This window comes from Astatotilapia calliptera, chromosome 1 (genome assembly GCF_900246225.1).
Source record: "Astatotilapia calliptera chromosome 1, fAstCal1.2, whole genome shotgun sequence".
NCBI classification, from domain to species: domain Eukaryota; kingdom Metazoa; phylum Chordata; class Actinopteri; order Cichliformes; family Cichlidae; genus Astatotilapia; species Astatotilapia calliptera.
Window position 1 is genome coordinate 503,635 of NC_039302.1, and position 13,866 is coordinate 517,500.

A 13,866-nucleotide genomic window follows, 5' to 3' on the forward strand; every position below is an offset into this window, starting at 1 on the left:
GAAATATGGCCCCTGAGACTAAAGTCCTTATTTACATACCTAGAGTCAAACACAGACTTGCAGTGTCTGAGGATTCAGTAAAAAAGCACAAATCTTTGCTGCCTCATCCCAGGGTTGTGTCTAACATAATGGATTCAGTGTAAGAGATGAGACCTTGGAACAGCCGCTGTGTATGTAATGAGTAAGAACAGTCACTAGAACAGCTGGGCCTAAAATGAGGCATACAAGGTTTCAGCTTGCAGCAATTACTTGTGACTTCTTCTTGGCTTGGCGTTGCAAAAGAACTGTTTATGTTGATTAGCTAGACAGGATGTTGTGATGTTAATGACTGTGAAGAAATTGCAATAATGAGTTTTAAGTAAGAAGTGAGTTGGTGTTAATAATGGTGAAGCAATAGAGGGAGGGGCATGAAAACATTGCGGCTGTCAGCCAATGATTATCTGATCTTCCAACATCAGCGTCAACTAGACTCAAACTTACAATCCCAAGTTGCAAAAATGCTGTGCAAAAATTAAAATATATTTTTAAAAAAGTTAAAAAAAAACATTTTTTTACTCACTCTACACCCACCAAAATATACAAAGATGTAGTGCAACTTGTCAGGATGCTCAAAGTTTTTAAAGCACATCAATATGACTGATTTTGTGAGACGAGGGCCATTCTCACAGGTACGCAGAGAGAAAGCTGGTTTTCTCATGTCATGCCTCCCTCATATGAATATCATTTGTGGATTGGTTGGCCTGTGTCTGCCCATAGTCCTGATCTCACCTCTAAAGTAGCTCTTTTTTTTTTTTAACTGGCTAATGTATGTTTTATCAGTTAGTGTGGTGTTTGATCGAGTAGCTTAGTGGGTAAATTGCTGACCTTTTACCGCTGCTGTGCTGAAGGTTGTGGGTTCAAGTACAGCAATGGACACTTTTCTGTTTCACAAAACAAAAATACCACTTTTATTCCTCACTTTAGTAAAGCTTGCTCTAAACCTGTCTCTATAGAACTCATCTGATACACCAAGAAGAGACTTGGTGCTGCTATTAAATTCATAATAACCTTTTTTGAACGTTTAAACATTAAGTAAAGCAACATGTACTTTACCATATGTGCACAGATTCTGCTTTCAGATGTGCATAGTCATCTCAAAAGGCTGATTCATGCTAGTTAAAACCATGCTAAGTTGTGGCTATTATGCCATTGTGCTATGGCCAGCAACATGCCTGTTAGTACATACATTCAGCAAAATAATAATATGTCAACATAAAGTACTGATATCAGTTAACAAGGGTGTTGATCCCAACTTTTTTGGAATTGGGGTTATACTTTGCAATCACAGGTCAAATAAATATCAAATCTGATCTGTAATCAGAAATCCTGTCAGACAAATCTGCTGCAAGTCTTTTCAGTTTCTACTTGTTGCTGCACATGCGTTCACATGGTTAAACATTTAAAGGTTGACGATGTCTCCTTTCCACTTTACTTCCAATTATGAAGAAGTTCCAGCGTGTTTTGATGGGCTGGTTTCCCTCTTGGGTGCACTGAAATGTAGGTTAAAGTAAACAGAAAGTCAGACCCTTGCCCTTCCTGTGATCATATTTAGCTGTAGGTTTCATTTTGCTCTGACTGCTCCTGTCCAGTTTTCAGTATAGCCTGTCCAGAGTTGTCTTCTCAAAATAGACTTACAGACTGCAGCCGTTCTGATACTACCTTCATTGCAAGACAGCGTCACAAGCGCCGCCTTCTTTAACGGCTCAAAAACAGCGACTCCAGTATTTACACTGTGAAGCTCGTGCCATTCGAGGAGCCGGAGGTTTCTAAAGCAGGCCTAAAAAATATTCTAACACTCGTATTTTCACCAGTGTGCAGTATACTCCTTAACACATGGAGATCTCATCAGCAAAATACTATACAATAACTGCCAGTGTTCAAAGTAAGCACTTAAATAGAAATAAACACATGTATATTGGCTATTCAGATATTAGCATTATCATGAGTTTATTTAATCAGTGCCAACTGGTTTTAAAGCAATGATGTCCTGTCTCCACAGATGCAGCAGCTCTTCTATGAGAATTATGAACCAAACAAGAAAGGCTACATACGAGATCTCCACAACAGCAAGATTCATCGAGCCATCACACTTCACCCCAACAAGAACCCTCCCTACCAGTATCGCCTTCACAGCTACATGCTCAGCCGCAAGATCGCAGACTTGCGCCACCACACCATTCAGCTGCACAGGGAGATTGTCCAGATGGGGCGCTACGGAGCATTCGAGCCTGACCGAGAGGACCTCCAGCTCGGCATGCCCCCTTCGTTCATGCGCTTCCACCCCCATCAACGAGAGGAAGTTCTGGAGTGGGAGTTTCTGACGGGAAAGTACCTGTTCTCGTCGTCTGACAGTCAGCCACCCCGCCGTGGCATGGATTCCTCTCAAAGGCAGGCCCTGGATGACATCATCATGCAAGTGATGGAGATGATCAACGCCAATGCCAAAACACGTGGTCGTGTTATTGATTTCAAAGAAATTCAGTATGGCTACAGGAGGGTCAATCCCTTGTACGGGGCAGAATACGTTCTGGATCTGCTGCTGTTGTACAAGAAGCACAAGGGAAAGACCATGACAGTTCCTGTAAGGAGGCACGCCTACCTGCAGCAGACCTTTAGTAAGATCCAATTCAGAGAGGAGGAGGAGATGGATGCCCGAGGTCTGGCCAGCCACATCAACAAGGAATCGGACTCCCTCTCATTTCTGTCCAACTCGCTCAAGATGCTGGTGCCCTTCAAGCTGGCTACCTCAGGTCAGGATCAGAGGGAGCCCAAGGAAAAGAAGGTTAACATCCTGGTACCTCTGTCAGGCCGCTATGACATCTTTGTGCGCTTCATGGCTAACTTTGAACGAGTATGTCTGATCCCCAACCAAAATGTTAAACTACTGATCCTGCTCTTTAGCACAGATAACAATACTGAGCGGGTGAAGCAGGTGGAACTTATGAGGGAGTATCACATGAAGTATCCTCGAGCAGAGATGGAGATAAAGCCTGTCCCCGGTTCCTTCTCCAGGGCGTTGGCTCTGGAAGTTGGTTCTTTACACTTCTCTAATGATTCCCTGCTTTTCTACTGTGATGTGGATCTGCTTTTCTCCAGTGAATTCCTCAAAAGATGTCGGACTAACGCTGTCCTGGGGGAGCAGACGTACTTCCCCATCATCTTCAGTCAGTATGACCCTAAAGTAGTATATGCTGGGAAGGTCCCCAGCAACAACCACTACGTCTTCACCTCTAAAACAGGCCTGTGGAGGAACTACGGATTTGGGATTGTCTGTGTATACAAGAGAGACCTGGTTCGAGCTGGAGGCTTCGACACTTCCATACAGGGCTGGGGATTAGAGGATGTAGATCTTTATAATAAATTCGTCCAGTCAGGGATCAAGTTGTTTAGAAGCACAGACACAGGAATAGTTCACGTTCATCATCTAGTCACATGTGACCCCCACCTGGATGTGAAGCAATACAAGATGTGCCTGGGCTCCAGAGCTTCCTCGCATGGCTCCACCCAGCAGTTGGCTGAGCTCTGGCTTGAGAAGAACAACCACGGCTTCAGGAGGCTGGCCAGCAACAATGGGTCAGTTAGGACAGCGTAAGAAGTGCTGGGTTGTCATTAATTGAACTCACTTTCCCTTCTTAGTAGTAGTTTCACTGCTTAATTTATTTTTTAATGAAATTAAATAATTCACATTGATATATTTTTAAAATATCTTTCTTTTTTTAAAGAAACATCCTAATGAGCAGCTCCCAGAAGTAGTCCGGGCAGTCTGTTCTCTTTCCTGATTATTGCCGGGGCTCCTTTTGCGCATACGTTACCTGTCAGGCTACTAGTTAATTTGGTTATTAATGTTCGCCTCAGTAAAGTCTTTCAATGTTATATGTGGCGTGTGTGTTCAAAGCAGACTGGTGTCCCTGTCCTCTCAGACCAGCAGGGCTCAGAACTACATTCAGTTGCTGGTTGTGTGTGTTTACAAATGAATGAAACTCCAATCAGAGCTCAGTGACTGCCAGGGCCACTTCTTTGGAAAGCAAATTTAGGTGGTTTTCTTTTACATTTACTCTTATGGTTTTGGTGATATGACTTAACACTGTTTGTTTCTTTTTTATATATATATATTTTGTATTGTTAATTTCTGTAGACCCAACTGCTGAATCTGCAATTCATTATTTTCTATCTAATTTATTGAATTTGCAGGCTCCATTTTCTACAATCTGCTGAAATGTGTATGTGGGACAGTTGTACAGCCCTGTCAGTTGTGGTGTAGTTTTCTTTTCCTTAAGCTCTCTCACCAAAGAGTTTGCACAGTCTGCTTTTACATTTCATGGTGTGTGTGTGTGTGTGTGTGTGTGTGTGTGTGTGTGTGTGTGTGTGTGTGTGTGTGTGTGTGTGTGTGTGTGTGTGTGTGTGTGTGTGTGTGTGTGTGTGTGTGTGTGTGTGTGTGTGTGTGTGTGTGTGTGCGTGCGTGCGTGCGTGCGTGCGTGCGTGCGCGCGCGCGCGCGCGCGCGTGCGTGCGTGCGTGCGTGCGTGCGTGCGTGCGTGTGTGTGTGTGTGTGGTGTTTTGCAGGCATGAACATGAAGCTAGCTCCATAGTGGAGGATACACAAATATCACAGATCTTCTAAATGGGTGCAAATCTGGCTTCCACTTCAAGCTTGATTAGCAGCAGCACTTTGATTGCTCGCATATGGTTTTCTCTTTTTTCCAAATCAATTCCTCTTATGTTGACATGAGAGGCGTGTCATTCCTGTCTAGTTTTACAGGTTTGATGGTAAATCATTTCCTCTTTTCATGCCTCTGCCTGTGAACTTCCACTGTAGGGCTCTGTTGGCTTTATGCTCTTGTTGCAGCATTACAACATGATTTATAACACTGATCACACAAGCAGTTACTGTGCTGTCATCATGGTTTGATTTTCTTTAAAAAAAATGTTTTATTGCTTTCTAAATGGACATGGTTTTCTATTTAAAAAGAAATAAAATTGGGGGAGAGTAAATGCATTGTGTCATATTTTTCTGTCTCAAGCAACAATCCCTCATGCTTATAGTTTCCCTGTACCAGCTCACGTACTCTGTGTGTCACACCACACATTCTTCTCTTCCTCCCTTCTGGTTTATGTGTTGTAGAGTCTTCATCTTATATAATAAAGCTCTTTGAACAGGCATGTAATTAAATGTAAAAAAAAAAAACAAGACATAACAACCACGGATTATCAGAAACTGAGGATGTGAGGCCTGTTGTTAATCCATCTTTTGAGGCGTTCCTGCCCTGGCATTGATTACTAGTCCATAAAAAGAATCATTTCACAACAGGCTCAAACTTCAAAGTCGTAGTAATTTAGATTGTGTGAGCAATAACATGTCAGCAACAATCTTGTCCCTCAGAAGCTCCACTGGAGGAAAGTGGGAAGGAGTTTCATTTACTGGTAGTTCAGTAACCTCTTCCTGGACTTTTCAACGACACTGAGCAGTAATGTAAAGCTTTCCTAACATAAGGCTCTATCTTATCATTCATTAAAATGAATACAATCTTTTCTGGCTGTAAATAGAATAGAAAAGCACTGAATAAGCACTGAACATCACAATGATATATGGGAATATGACAGCAAATACTAAATATTAAACATTATTGTGCAGCACGTAAGATCGACAGCACACAGTGTGCTTTGAGGTAGGAGCCAAAAAGGGTGTAGTTTGTGTGTGTGATCACCCGTGTGTACACCTGTGAGCATGGACGCGCTTGTTTTTAAAAGGTTCCTTCATGTAATGATCTGCTAGAGGGTGTGGGGGGGCCACAGCCCCGTCCTCCAGGGCATGAAGCAGGTATGGAGGAGATCAAAACTCCAGATATCCAGAGGCCCCCAGAGCACAAGAGACCAAGGAAGACCAACAGAGGGGCAGCCGCACCACTGTCCCAGAAAGAGCTGAGGAGAGTCCCAGATGAGGGCTCACTCAGCAGCCATGGAGCAGAAGCCAGGGGGAGTTGCAGTGACGCGCCCGTGAGCTCCGCCGGCAGCCAGCTGCGCCTGAGTGACCGAGCCCCAGGCCGAGAGGCCGGGGGCACCCCACCCCCGAAGTGGCCCGAGCGAGCCCCAGGCTCCAGGCCCCGATAAGCGGCCGCCAAGGAGTGAGCCGGTGTGTACCTGGACGCCCATCCCCGGACACAAAGAACCACCAACGCACCGATGTCTGAGGGAGTCCGCCACTGGCAGGGGAAGTGGTGACTAAGGCAATTTTCACCAGGAAATAAAGTGCTTGTATTACTCCCTTCTTCTAGCTCAAAATTACTCGCCACGTGGCAAGGACCCGTCATGGTCACACTGCGAGTGGGGGATTTGGACTTTCAACTTAACCTCTTTAAAGCACGGAGAGAGGCTGAAACTGCTTCTCTAGTGAGTCTGGTAAGGGAAAGAGATGAGTTTGGGTAGGAGGTGCCAAATTCCACCAATCCCGCCTCCCTCCATTGTGATAACCATCTCCAGAAAGTGGATGTTGCTGCATTGCAACAGCATTTTGCAGATTACTCTATTTCTCTTACCATACAGAAGTGCCTGGAGGCGACTGCTCGTGAGTTGGCACAACATAAATAAAACTGAATTGAATATGCCACTGTTGAAATGTGCACATACATACAAGGAAGACAGAACCTTAGCTCAAACAAGAACAGGAAACATTTCTACTTGTAAAACTGTAACATTTGGTCTCGTATTAAAAAGAGGAGCCTAATGCTGCACATTGGGAAATCAGGGAATATCATTTTTGATTAGACAATGGTTTAAGTTACTGTTCAAATGATGGCTTTTTGTTTCACTTCATACATTTTGTTCTCCAGAAGAAAGAGTATACAACATGACAACACTGTAGCCACAAATACCTCAGAGGATGAGGAAGTAACAACTCTAAATTATCATATTTTTTCACTTCCTGCCGTTTGACTTGGTGAATGGCTTCCTGTGAGAGAAGACTTAGAGAATTGTTACACTATTTTAGGCAAATGTCTTGTCATCAGTTGGCTCATGAGGATTCTGAGAAACCAGAATTTATTAAATTAATTGAATCTCCAAGTCTGTGTATATATTTAACATCCCTTTAATTATAATGAGTTTTATTGTTGTCAAAATAAAACAAAAGGCACCAAATCTTTAGAATGACACTATCAACCAAAGTTTTGTTTGCTTTATATCTTAACAAAAAGCAATACTTGTCTTTACTACCCTCTTCTGTCTAAAAAAACAAACTAAGGATGTACAACTACAAACCTTTAACTATGAATTCGTAGGGCAGGCGTAATATACAGTACTGTGAAAAACTGTTATAAAGAACGCTTTCAGAAATATAAATGCTTGTTTATTGAACCCAAATGTATTCTGCAGCAGGACAACAACCCCAAACACGCAGCCACAGTCATTAAGAACAAGTACTGGAAGTGATGCTCTGGCCCCCACAGAGCCCTGATCCCAACATCATTGAGTGTGTCTGGGATTACATGAAGAGACAGAAGGATGTGAGGAAGCCTGCATCCACAGATCTGTGGTTAACAACCGACCAGCCGAGTTCCTTCAAAAACTCTGCAAGTGTACCTAGAAGAATTGATGCTGTTTTGAAGGCAAAGGGTGGTCACACCAAATACTGACTAGATTTAGATTTCTCTTTTGTTCCTTCACTTCATTTTGTTGATTGGTGAAAATAAATGATAAACACTTCCATTTTTCAAAGCATTCTTTGTTTATAGCATTTTCTTCTCACCTGCCTAAAACCTTTGCACAGTACAGTAGGTTCTTGCCCATGGATACTATACGTATTTAAATCTAGATGGCCAGCAGTGGCAAGAATCAGAATCAGAAACATTATTGTCATTGTCATGAGAACAACGAAATTAAGAATGGTCCCCGATCATTGCATCATCCCTAGCAATATCAAAATATAAATAAAACAATAAAATTCAATAAATAAAATAGATAGAATACTTAAAATACTAATAAGATATAACAGTAAAACATTCACATACATTCCCACACACATGCTTCAGACCGTGCATAGATTAACACAAGAGTGGCGTGATGGACATTTTTTTGTAGTATTCAGATGTGTTATTGCAGTTGGATAACAGCTGTGTTTGAGTCTATTAGTCCTTGCTCTGAATTAGTCTTGTGAGGAACTCAGAGGCTTTGAGACCATGGCTGCTCTCGGCATTTTGCCCAAAATGAGAGCACCCAAGGAGTATGAGTTATTCATGAGGTTGAGAGGTACCGGCCAGATATAATCAGGCTCACCTCAACGCACGACTTGGATTCTGAAACCAGTCTCCTGTCTCAGTCTGGAGTTGCTTGGCGAGAGGTAGCGGGCGTCCTAGTATCCCCTCAGCTTGCTGCCTGCACATTGGGGTTTCTCCCGGTGAACGAGAGGGTTTGTTACCTGCTCCTTCAGGTCAGTGAATGGGTCCTGATTGTCCTCTGTGCCTATACGCCCCCAGCCTTCTTGGGGTCCCTGGGTGGGGTGTGTGAGGGTGCTCCACCTGGGGACTCTGTTGTCCTACTGGAAGACTTCAACACTCATCTGGGCAGTGACAGTGAGACCACGAGGGAGTTTCTTACTTAGTTTCTAAAAATAAAATTGTTACTAGGCTAAAATATAACACTAAAACATTTGGAGGTGTAATGACAGCCCTTTTTAGCTGTGAAATCTTGTTTCAAGCTCTCCAGTAACAACTGACACACTCAGACTTCTGTTGTATACAGATTAAAACACGAGGAGTATGGTGGCACAGTGGTTAGCACTGTTGTGTCAGAGCAAGAAAGTCCTGAGCTAGAATCCAGCATCGGGGCGAGACCTAAGGGTCACATGTGGTGTAACACACACGATCAATAGTGCAAGCCATACATAAGCTAAGATTAGAAAAAAGAAAAGGGGGGAAAAACATGCGTCAAACATCTATTTCACAAGCAACTATTTACAGTCACCAGGGTCTCCAAGGCCAAAAATAAACAGAAATCCCACTCTTCCTGGAAATAAAAGAAATCCTTACACTCTAGAGCAAAAACATCCATCCATCCAAAAGCAAGTCTCGTTCCCGGTGGGCTCCGCCAGAGTGAAACCAAGAAAGAAAAATACCAGATGGTATCATGTCCCCATACTTTACAATTCCATCAATTTTAACAAAATCCTCAAGACCATTCACTGAAATGCAGCCCCAACTATCAGTCTCCATTGTGTTTCACAGATGGCTGCAGACACTCATTACCTCTCTTTTGATGGTGAGTTAGACCAAAAATTTCAAATTGCTTGATATGAACTGTTGCTACTTTAAGCCTAGCCACTTCCTGTTTGCTTTTCTCCCAGTTCCTTACCCTTATCAGCTTCTTCACACCGACTCTTCCACTGAGAGCTTTTCTGAAGAGCCTTCGGAAATAGCTCAAGGGCTGGATTTTCTTTTATCCTATTTCTTGAGAACATGACTTCCATATACTGGAATACTGGATACTGCTAATATGCTGTAAATTGTTTTTTGGACCTGTCACTTCTTTTGTCCCGGTGTCCTCAGTTTAAGGTCGCATTGCACGCCATAATGAGCCGAGGTTTATAACAGCCAGGTAATATGCTTTACACATCACTTTGTTGTGCAAAATACTATTTTACTTCTGTCAAAGTCATCCAGACCTGCAGCCTTTCGCTCCTCGAGCTTTCACAGCTCACTCCTCAGCTGAAGTGTTGAAAGCAACAGTATGGTGGGGGAGAGTACACACTCTAACACTCGGCCTTTGTAAATAAATGGTAACTTAATAACTAATTATTCTGTTATTTATTTGTTGACAATAAAATGAAAAAAGAATGAATTATGTACAGCTGATAAGATAACAATTACATTCTGATGAGATAAGAACATTTTTTGTATTAAGGCAATTAAAAAGAAAAAAAGCACAACAAGCATCTGTTGTCTGCATAATGTGAGGCTGGTCACACAACATAAGAAACATTATTAAAATATGACCCCAGAACATTACATATACATGCAGTGTGCAGGTAAAACGTTTACAGTGAACATATTTTAATCAGAACACAAATACTTTCCTGAACCTATGAGTGAACAAACTTAAATAATTACAAATACCACCCTCCCAAATGGTACATGAATGTGAGGACTTTCTTGGCCTTTCACACTGGAACATTTGCTCTTTACCTCTAATATTGCCATGACCATTGCTAGAGTACACCTTGTGCTTATCTCTGAAATACTAATAGTTTTGGCAAAACAACAGTATTTGTCATCCTGGGAAAGAAAGTCGGTCCTGTGAGTCTCTTGTGCAACTGAGTGTAATTTGAACCCTGTGAAGGCCAGTAACAACAAAAGCTGCTACTTATTAGGGAGGTGAACTGCTGAACATGCTGAATCCTTTCTGGTGTTTTACAGATCACAATAGAGAAGCAGCGAGGACCACAGAGCTTCATTTACACAAAATGTTTTATGTGTAAGAATCCGATAAAACATTTTCATGGTGAAGACTGAGAAACTTGCATAATAATGTTGCACATTCGCGGATGTTAGTTTGCTGTTTACAGTTTGAGCTGCAGCTTGCATCCAGGTTCACATGGCACCGTTTAAAACAAAACTGAAGAAATTTAGCAAATATAGACTTAAACTATAACAGCCAGCAACACATTTACGACTTGCTGTCTGCTTACAGCAACACAGAGTTGGAACAACAGCACTATCTTAAATCACTTAATTTAAATAATCGGTGTCTGTTGTTTCAGAGTCTCCCAGCACTGTGTCACCTCCAGAACGTATACTGAGCTTTAGGAAGACTTAAACAGGCTAAGAAACAATGATGGGGTAAAGTCAGCATCAAACACCTCACAACATACTCAACCACATCTTGAACTGAATCACAACCATCAACCAAAGTTTATTCTGTGATTCAGCTTCATGGTTTTTATATTTTCGCAGAATTTTTCTGGTTTAAAGTTATGATTGTACTGAAGTGGTGTCCAGCTTCAAGATCATCCCTCATTGGAGACCCGGTTTGCCTCACAGGTTGCCCTGATGTCAGTGCTCCACAACCCCCAACTCTGAACACTGGCAGTCTGTCAGGGTGCATTCCCCTTGGCTCAGCTGCCATACAGAGATTGGATTATGCACCTTGCTGTTGCAACAAAACGACTACTTTCTTTTCCTCATGTTGGTCTCCAAGTGGCCCAGCTTCTCATAGGACTGGTAGAAGACTTCCAGCTCCGAGCAGCCCCAGGCCCTCCAGACACACAGGCACCACTCCATGTTTTCCTTCTGAAAACCACATACGACTGTGTCCTTCGCCACTAGCGCTGCTTCCCTCAGGATTCTGAAAGAGAGAGAAGAGGAAGTGACACAGTGTACAGTATGTGGGAAGGGAGATAAAGTCATTTATTTGACCTCCTACTGAACTTTAAGTGTTCATATTCAGATTCAAGCTCCACAGATCAAGACTGCGCTTGCTTTGTTTTAATACACTTCCCATACTTTCATTATCTGCCATATTTGGTTTGTGAAGCAGTTCATAAGTTGGCTGCATGAAAGCCTTCTTGTAAAGCTATAATATAACTTTGCTTCTAAGGCTGATAAACCTTTTTTGACTGGTTGAGAGATGTAATCCAGATTACACATTTGACAAAGCTGAAAAATAACCGGTAGGTTCAATTCAATTCAATTTTATTTATATAGCGCCAAATTACAACAAAAGTCGCCTCAAGGCGCTTCATAGGTAACAGTTGAACAGAATGTATTCATCAGTAATCAGTGAGACAAAATATTGTGTCAATGAATAAACAGTGGATTTCTAAGATTGGTTTAACCACGTTTGGCAGAAAAGAACTATGTATCTGAAAAAAGAACAAACTAGTTAAAAAGTAAATAATACAAAGCTTTACATTTCCCATCATGTCTGGTGAAGAAGAAATGAGCTCACCCCAAATACGAACATCCAGGCGGAGTGAGGACAGCAATGACGCGGCCCTGTAGCTGATTAGCAAGTGGCTGTATTTCGATGACCATCACATCACCTCCACGCCTGCCAAACAACACACACATAGCACCCAATACATTTAGCAAAGCCTGTGTACTGTATGTCACTGAAATATAACACTTTGCTATGTTGCTGGAGAAGGTTGTACCGGGTGCTAGAAGTTCAAACCACAATTCCTAATTTAAAGATACGAACAATAATAATAATAATAATAACTTTATTTATAAAGTGCTTTCAAACAAAGTGCTGTACAACTGTTTAAAACTAAAGAGATAAAAGAAAATAATAATAATAGGTGGAACTATGCCTAACCTATCAAACTTGTCATGAAACAGTTTGATATGAATACGGCATTTAACATAGTTATTAAAGGATAGCTCACCTTTGAATTCAAATACTCCTAATTATGGCTTTTTTTGGGCTACATACCAATCAGCTGCAAATTAAATGCGAATTAAAATGAAAACCACGGACAAGTGATGTCAATACACTCATCATCATGTTTCCTCAGTGTTACATTGTTGCCACAGTGGCAGTAGCTTCTCAAAGCAGGATAATATCCTCAAAAACATATCAACAGCAGCTCAGAGGCCTGGCTTATCCAAGTGGGCATTCAGTCTACAATAAGCCCAAAAATGGAGGTCCCACAACATGACTCATAGGATCCAGATGTGCCAAACACCAAGTGACATAGTGGATGTAGGACATCCTGAAAGGTCCTATGAGCTTCCTCCGAAGGGTGGCTGGCCTCTCCCTTAGAGATAGGGTGAGAAGTTCAACCATCCGGGAGGGGCTCAGAGTAGAGCAGCTGCTGCTCCACATCGAAAGGAGCCAGCTGAGGTGGTTCGGGAATCTGACAAGGATGCCCCCTGGGTGAGGTGTTCCAGGCATGTCCCACCGGGAGGAGGCCCCAGGGCAGACCCAGGACACGCTGGAGAGATTATATCTCTCGGCTGGCCTGGGAACGCCTTGGTGTTCCCCCGGATAAGCTGGAGGAGGTGGCTGGGGAGAGGGAGGTCTGGGCCTCTTTGCTTAGGCTGCTGCCCCCACAACCCGGCCCCGGATAAGCGGAAGAAGATGGATAGGTGGATGTGCCACTTCTATACAACAATGTTTTATACTTTCATATACACTGCATGTACAATGTATTCAATGTATAACAACTAGCATATAATTGCATGAAATTTCATAATTGTTTAAATTATGTAAATAGGTTTTAAAATGTTCAATTTCAGTTTAATTTATTTATCCAATCAAAAATTTATTATTTTTATATTTACATGCATCTCCGAGTTTGTTTTTGTTTTGTTTTTTTGCTCTATTTGTATGCATTTGTTCTTACCTGGGGATCCATAGAGTTCCATTGACTTGCAGCACTGTGAAAGCTTGAAGATGAGGTGCGGTAGGGTTCATAGTTTCTGCAGATTCCAGACCATAAGATTTGGAGGATGACTGGCGTTTGTGGTTCCTCTCTATCTCCTCCAGGTCTGCAGGTTGTAAGACACCACTGCAGCTGCCAAACGAGCTGTGGTCTATGCTGCTTGAAGAGTCTAACTCTACTGGCTCCAAGGAGCAAGCAGATGATATAGAACAGTAGTCTGTGAGTGAATCCTGGTGCTGGATCATCTGAGTACCTGCCTGCTCATTGAAGATCAATGTCACTTTTTCATTGGACCACTCTGGCTTCTCTTTCTGGTGTGTGGATTTGAGATCGCTCACTGCCATTGGTGTTAGCCCCGCGGGACGCTGCACAGTAAAGACGCTCCGTAGAGGACTGCTGTCCCCGCAGCTGAAAGCATGACATGATTTTAAAAGACAGCCACTCAGGAGGGTTTGAG

At 42.5% G+C, this 13,866-nt stretch overlaps 2 protein-coding genes across 2 annotated transcripts in view; one reads left to right on the forward strand and one right to left on the reverse strand.

The window, feature by feature from the left end:
• The window catches only part of chsy1 (chondroitin sulfate synthase 1), a 30,715-nt gene extending 26,310 nt beyond the window's left edge, over positions 1-4,405 (forward strand). The window contains exon 3 of the mRNA XM_026182265.1: positions 2,039-4,405. Coding sequence (XP_026038050.1) covers positions 2,039-3,631 — 1,593 coding nt within the window. The 3' untranslated portion in view covers positions 3,632-4,405. The remainder of the gene's footprint in view (positions 1-2,038) is intronic.
• Positions 4,406-9,814: 5,409 nt separating this feature from the next.
• Positions 9,815-13,866, reverse strand: part of lrrk1 (leucine-rich repeat kinase 1) — an 88,445-nt gene continuing 84,393 nt past the window's right edge. The window contains exons 36-38 of the mRNA XM_026182375.1: positions 13,371-13,817; positions 11,972-12,073; positions 9,815-11,368 (exon numbers count right to left, since the gene is read on the reverse strand). Coding sequence (XP_026038160.1) covers positions 11,191-11,368; positions 11,972-12,073; positions 13,371-13,817 — 727 coding nt within the window. The 3' untranslated portion in view covers positions 9,815-11,190. The remainder of the gene's footprint in view (positions 11,369-11,971; positions 12,074-13,370; positions 13,818-13,866) is intronic.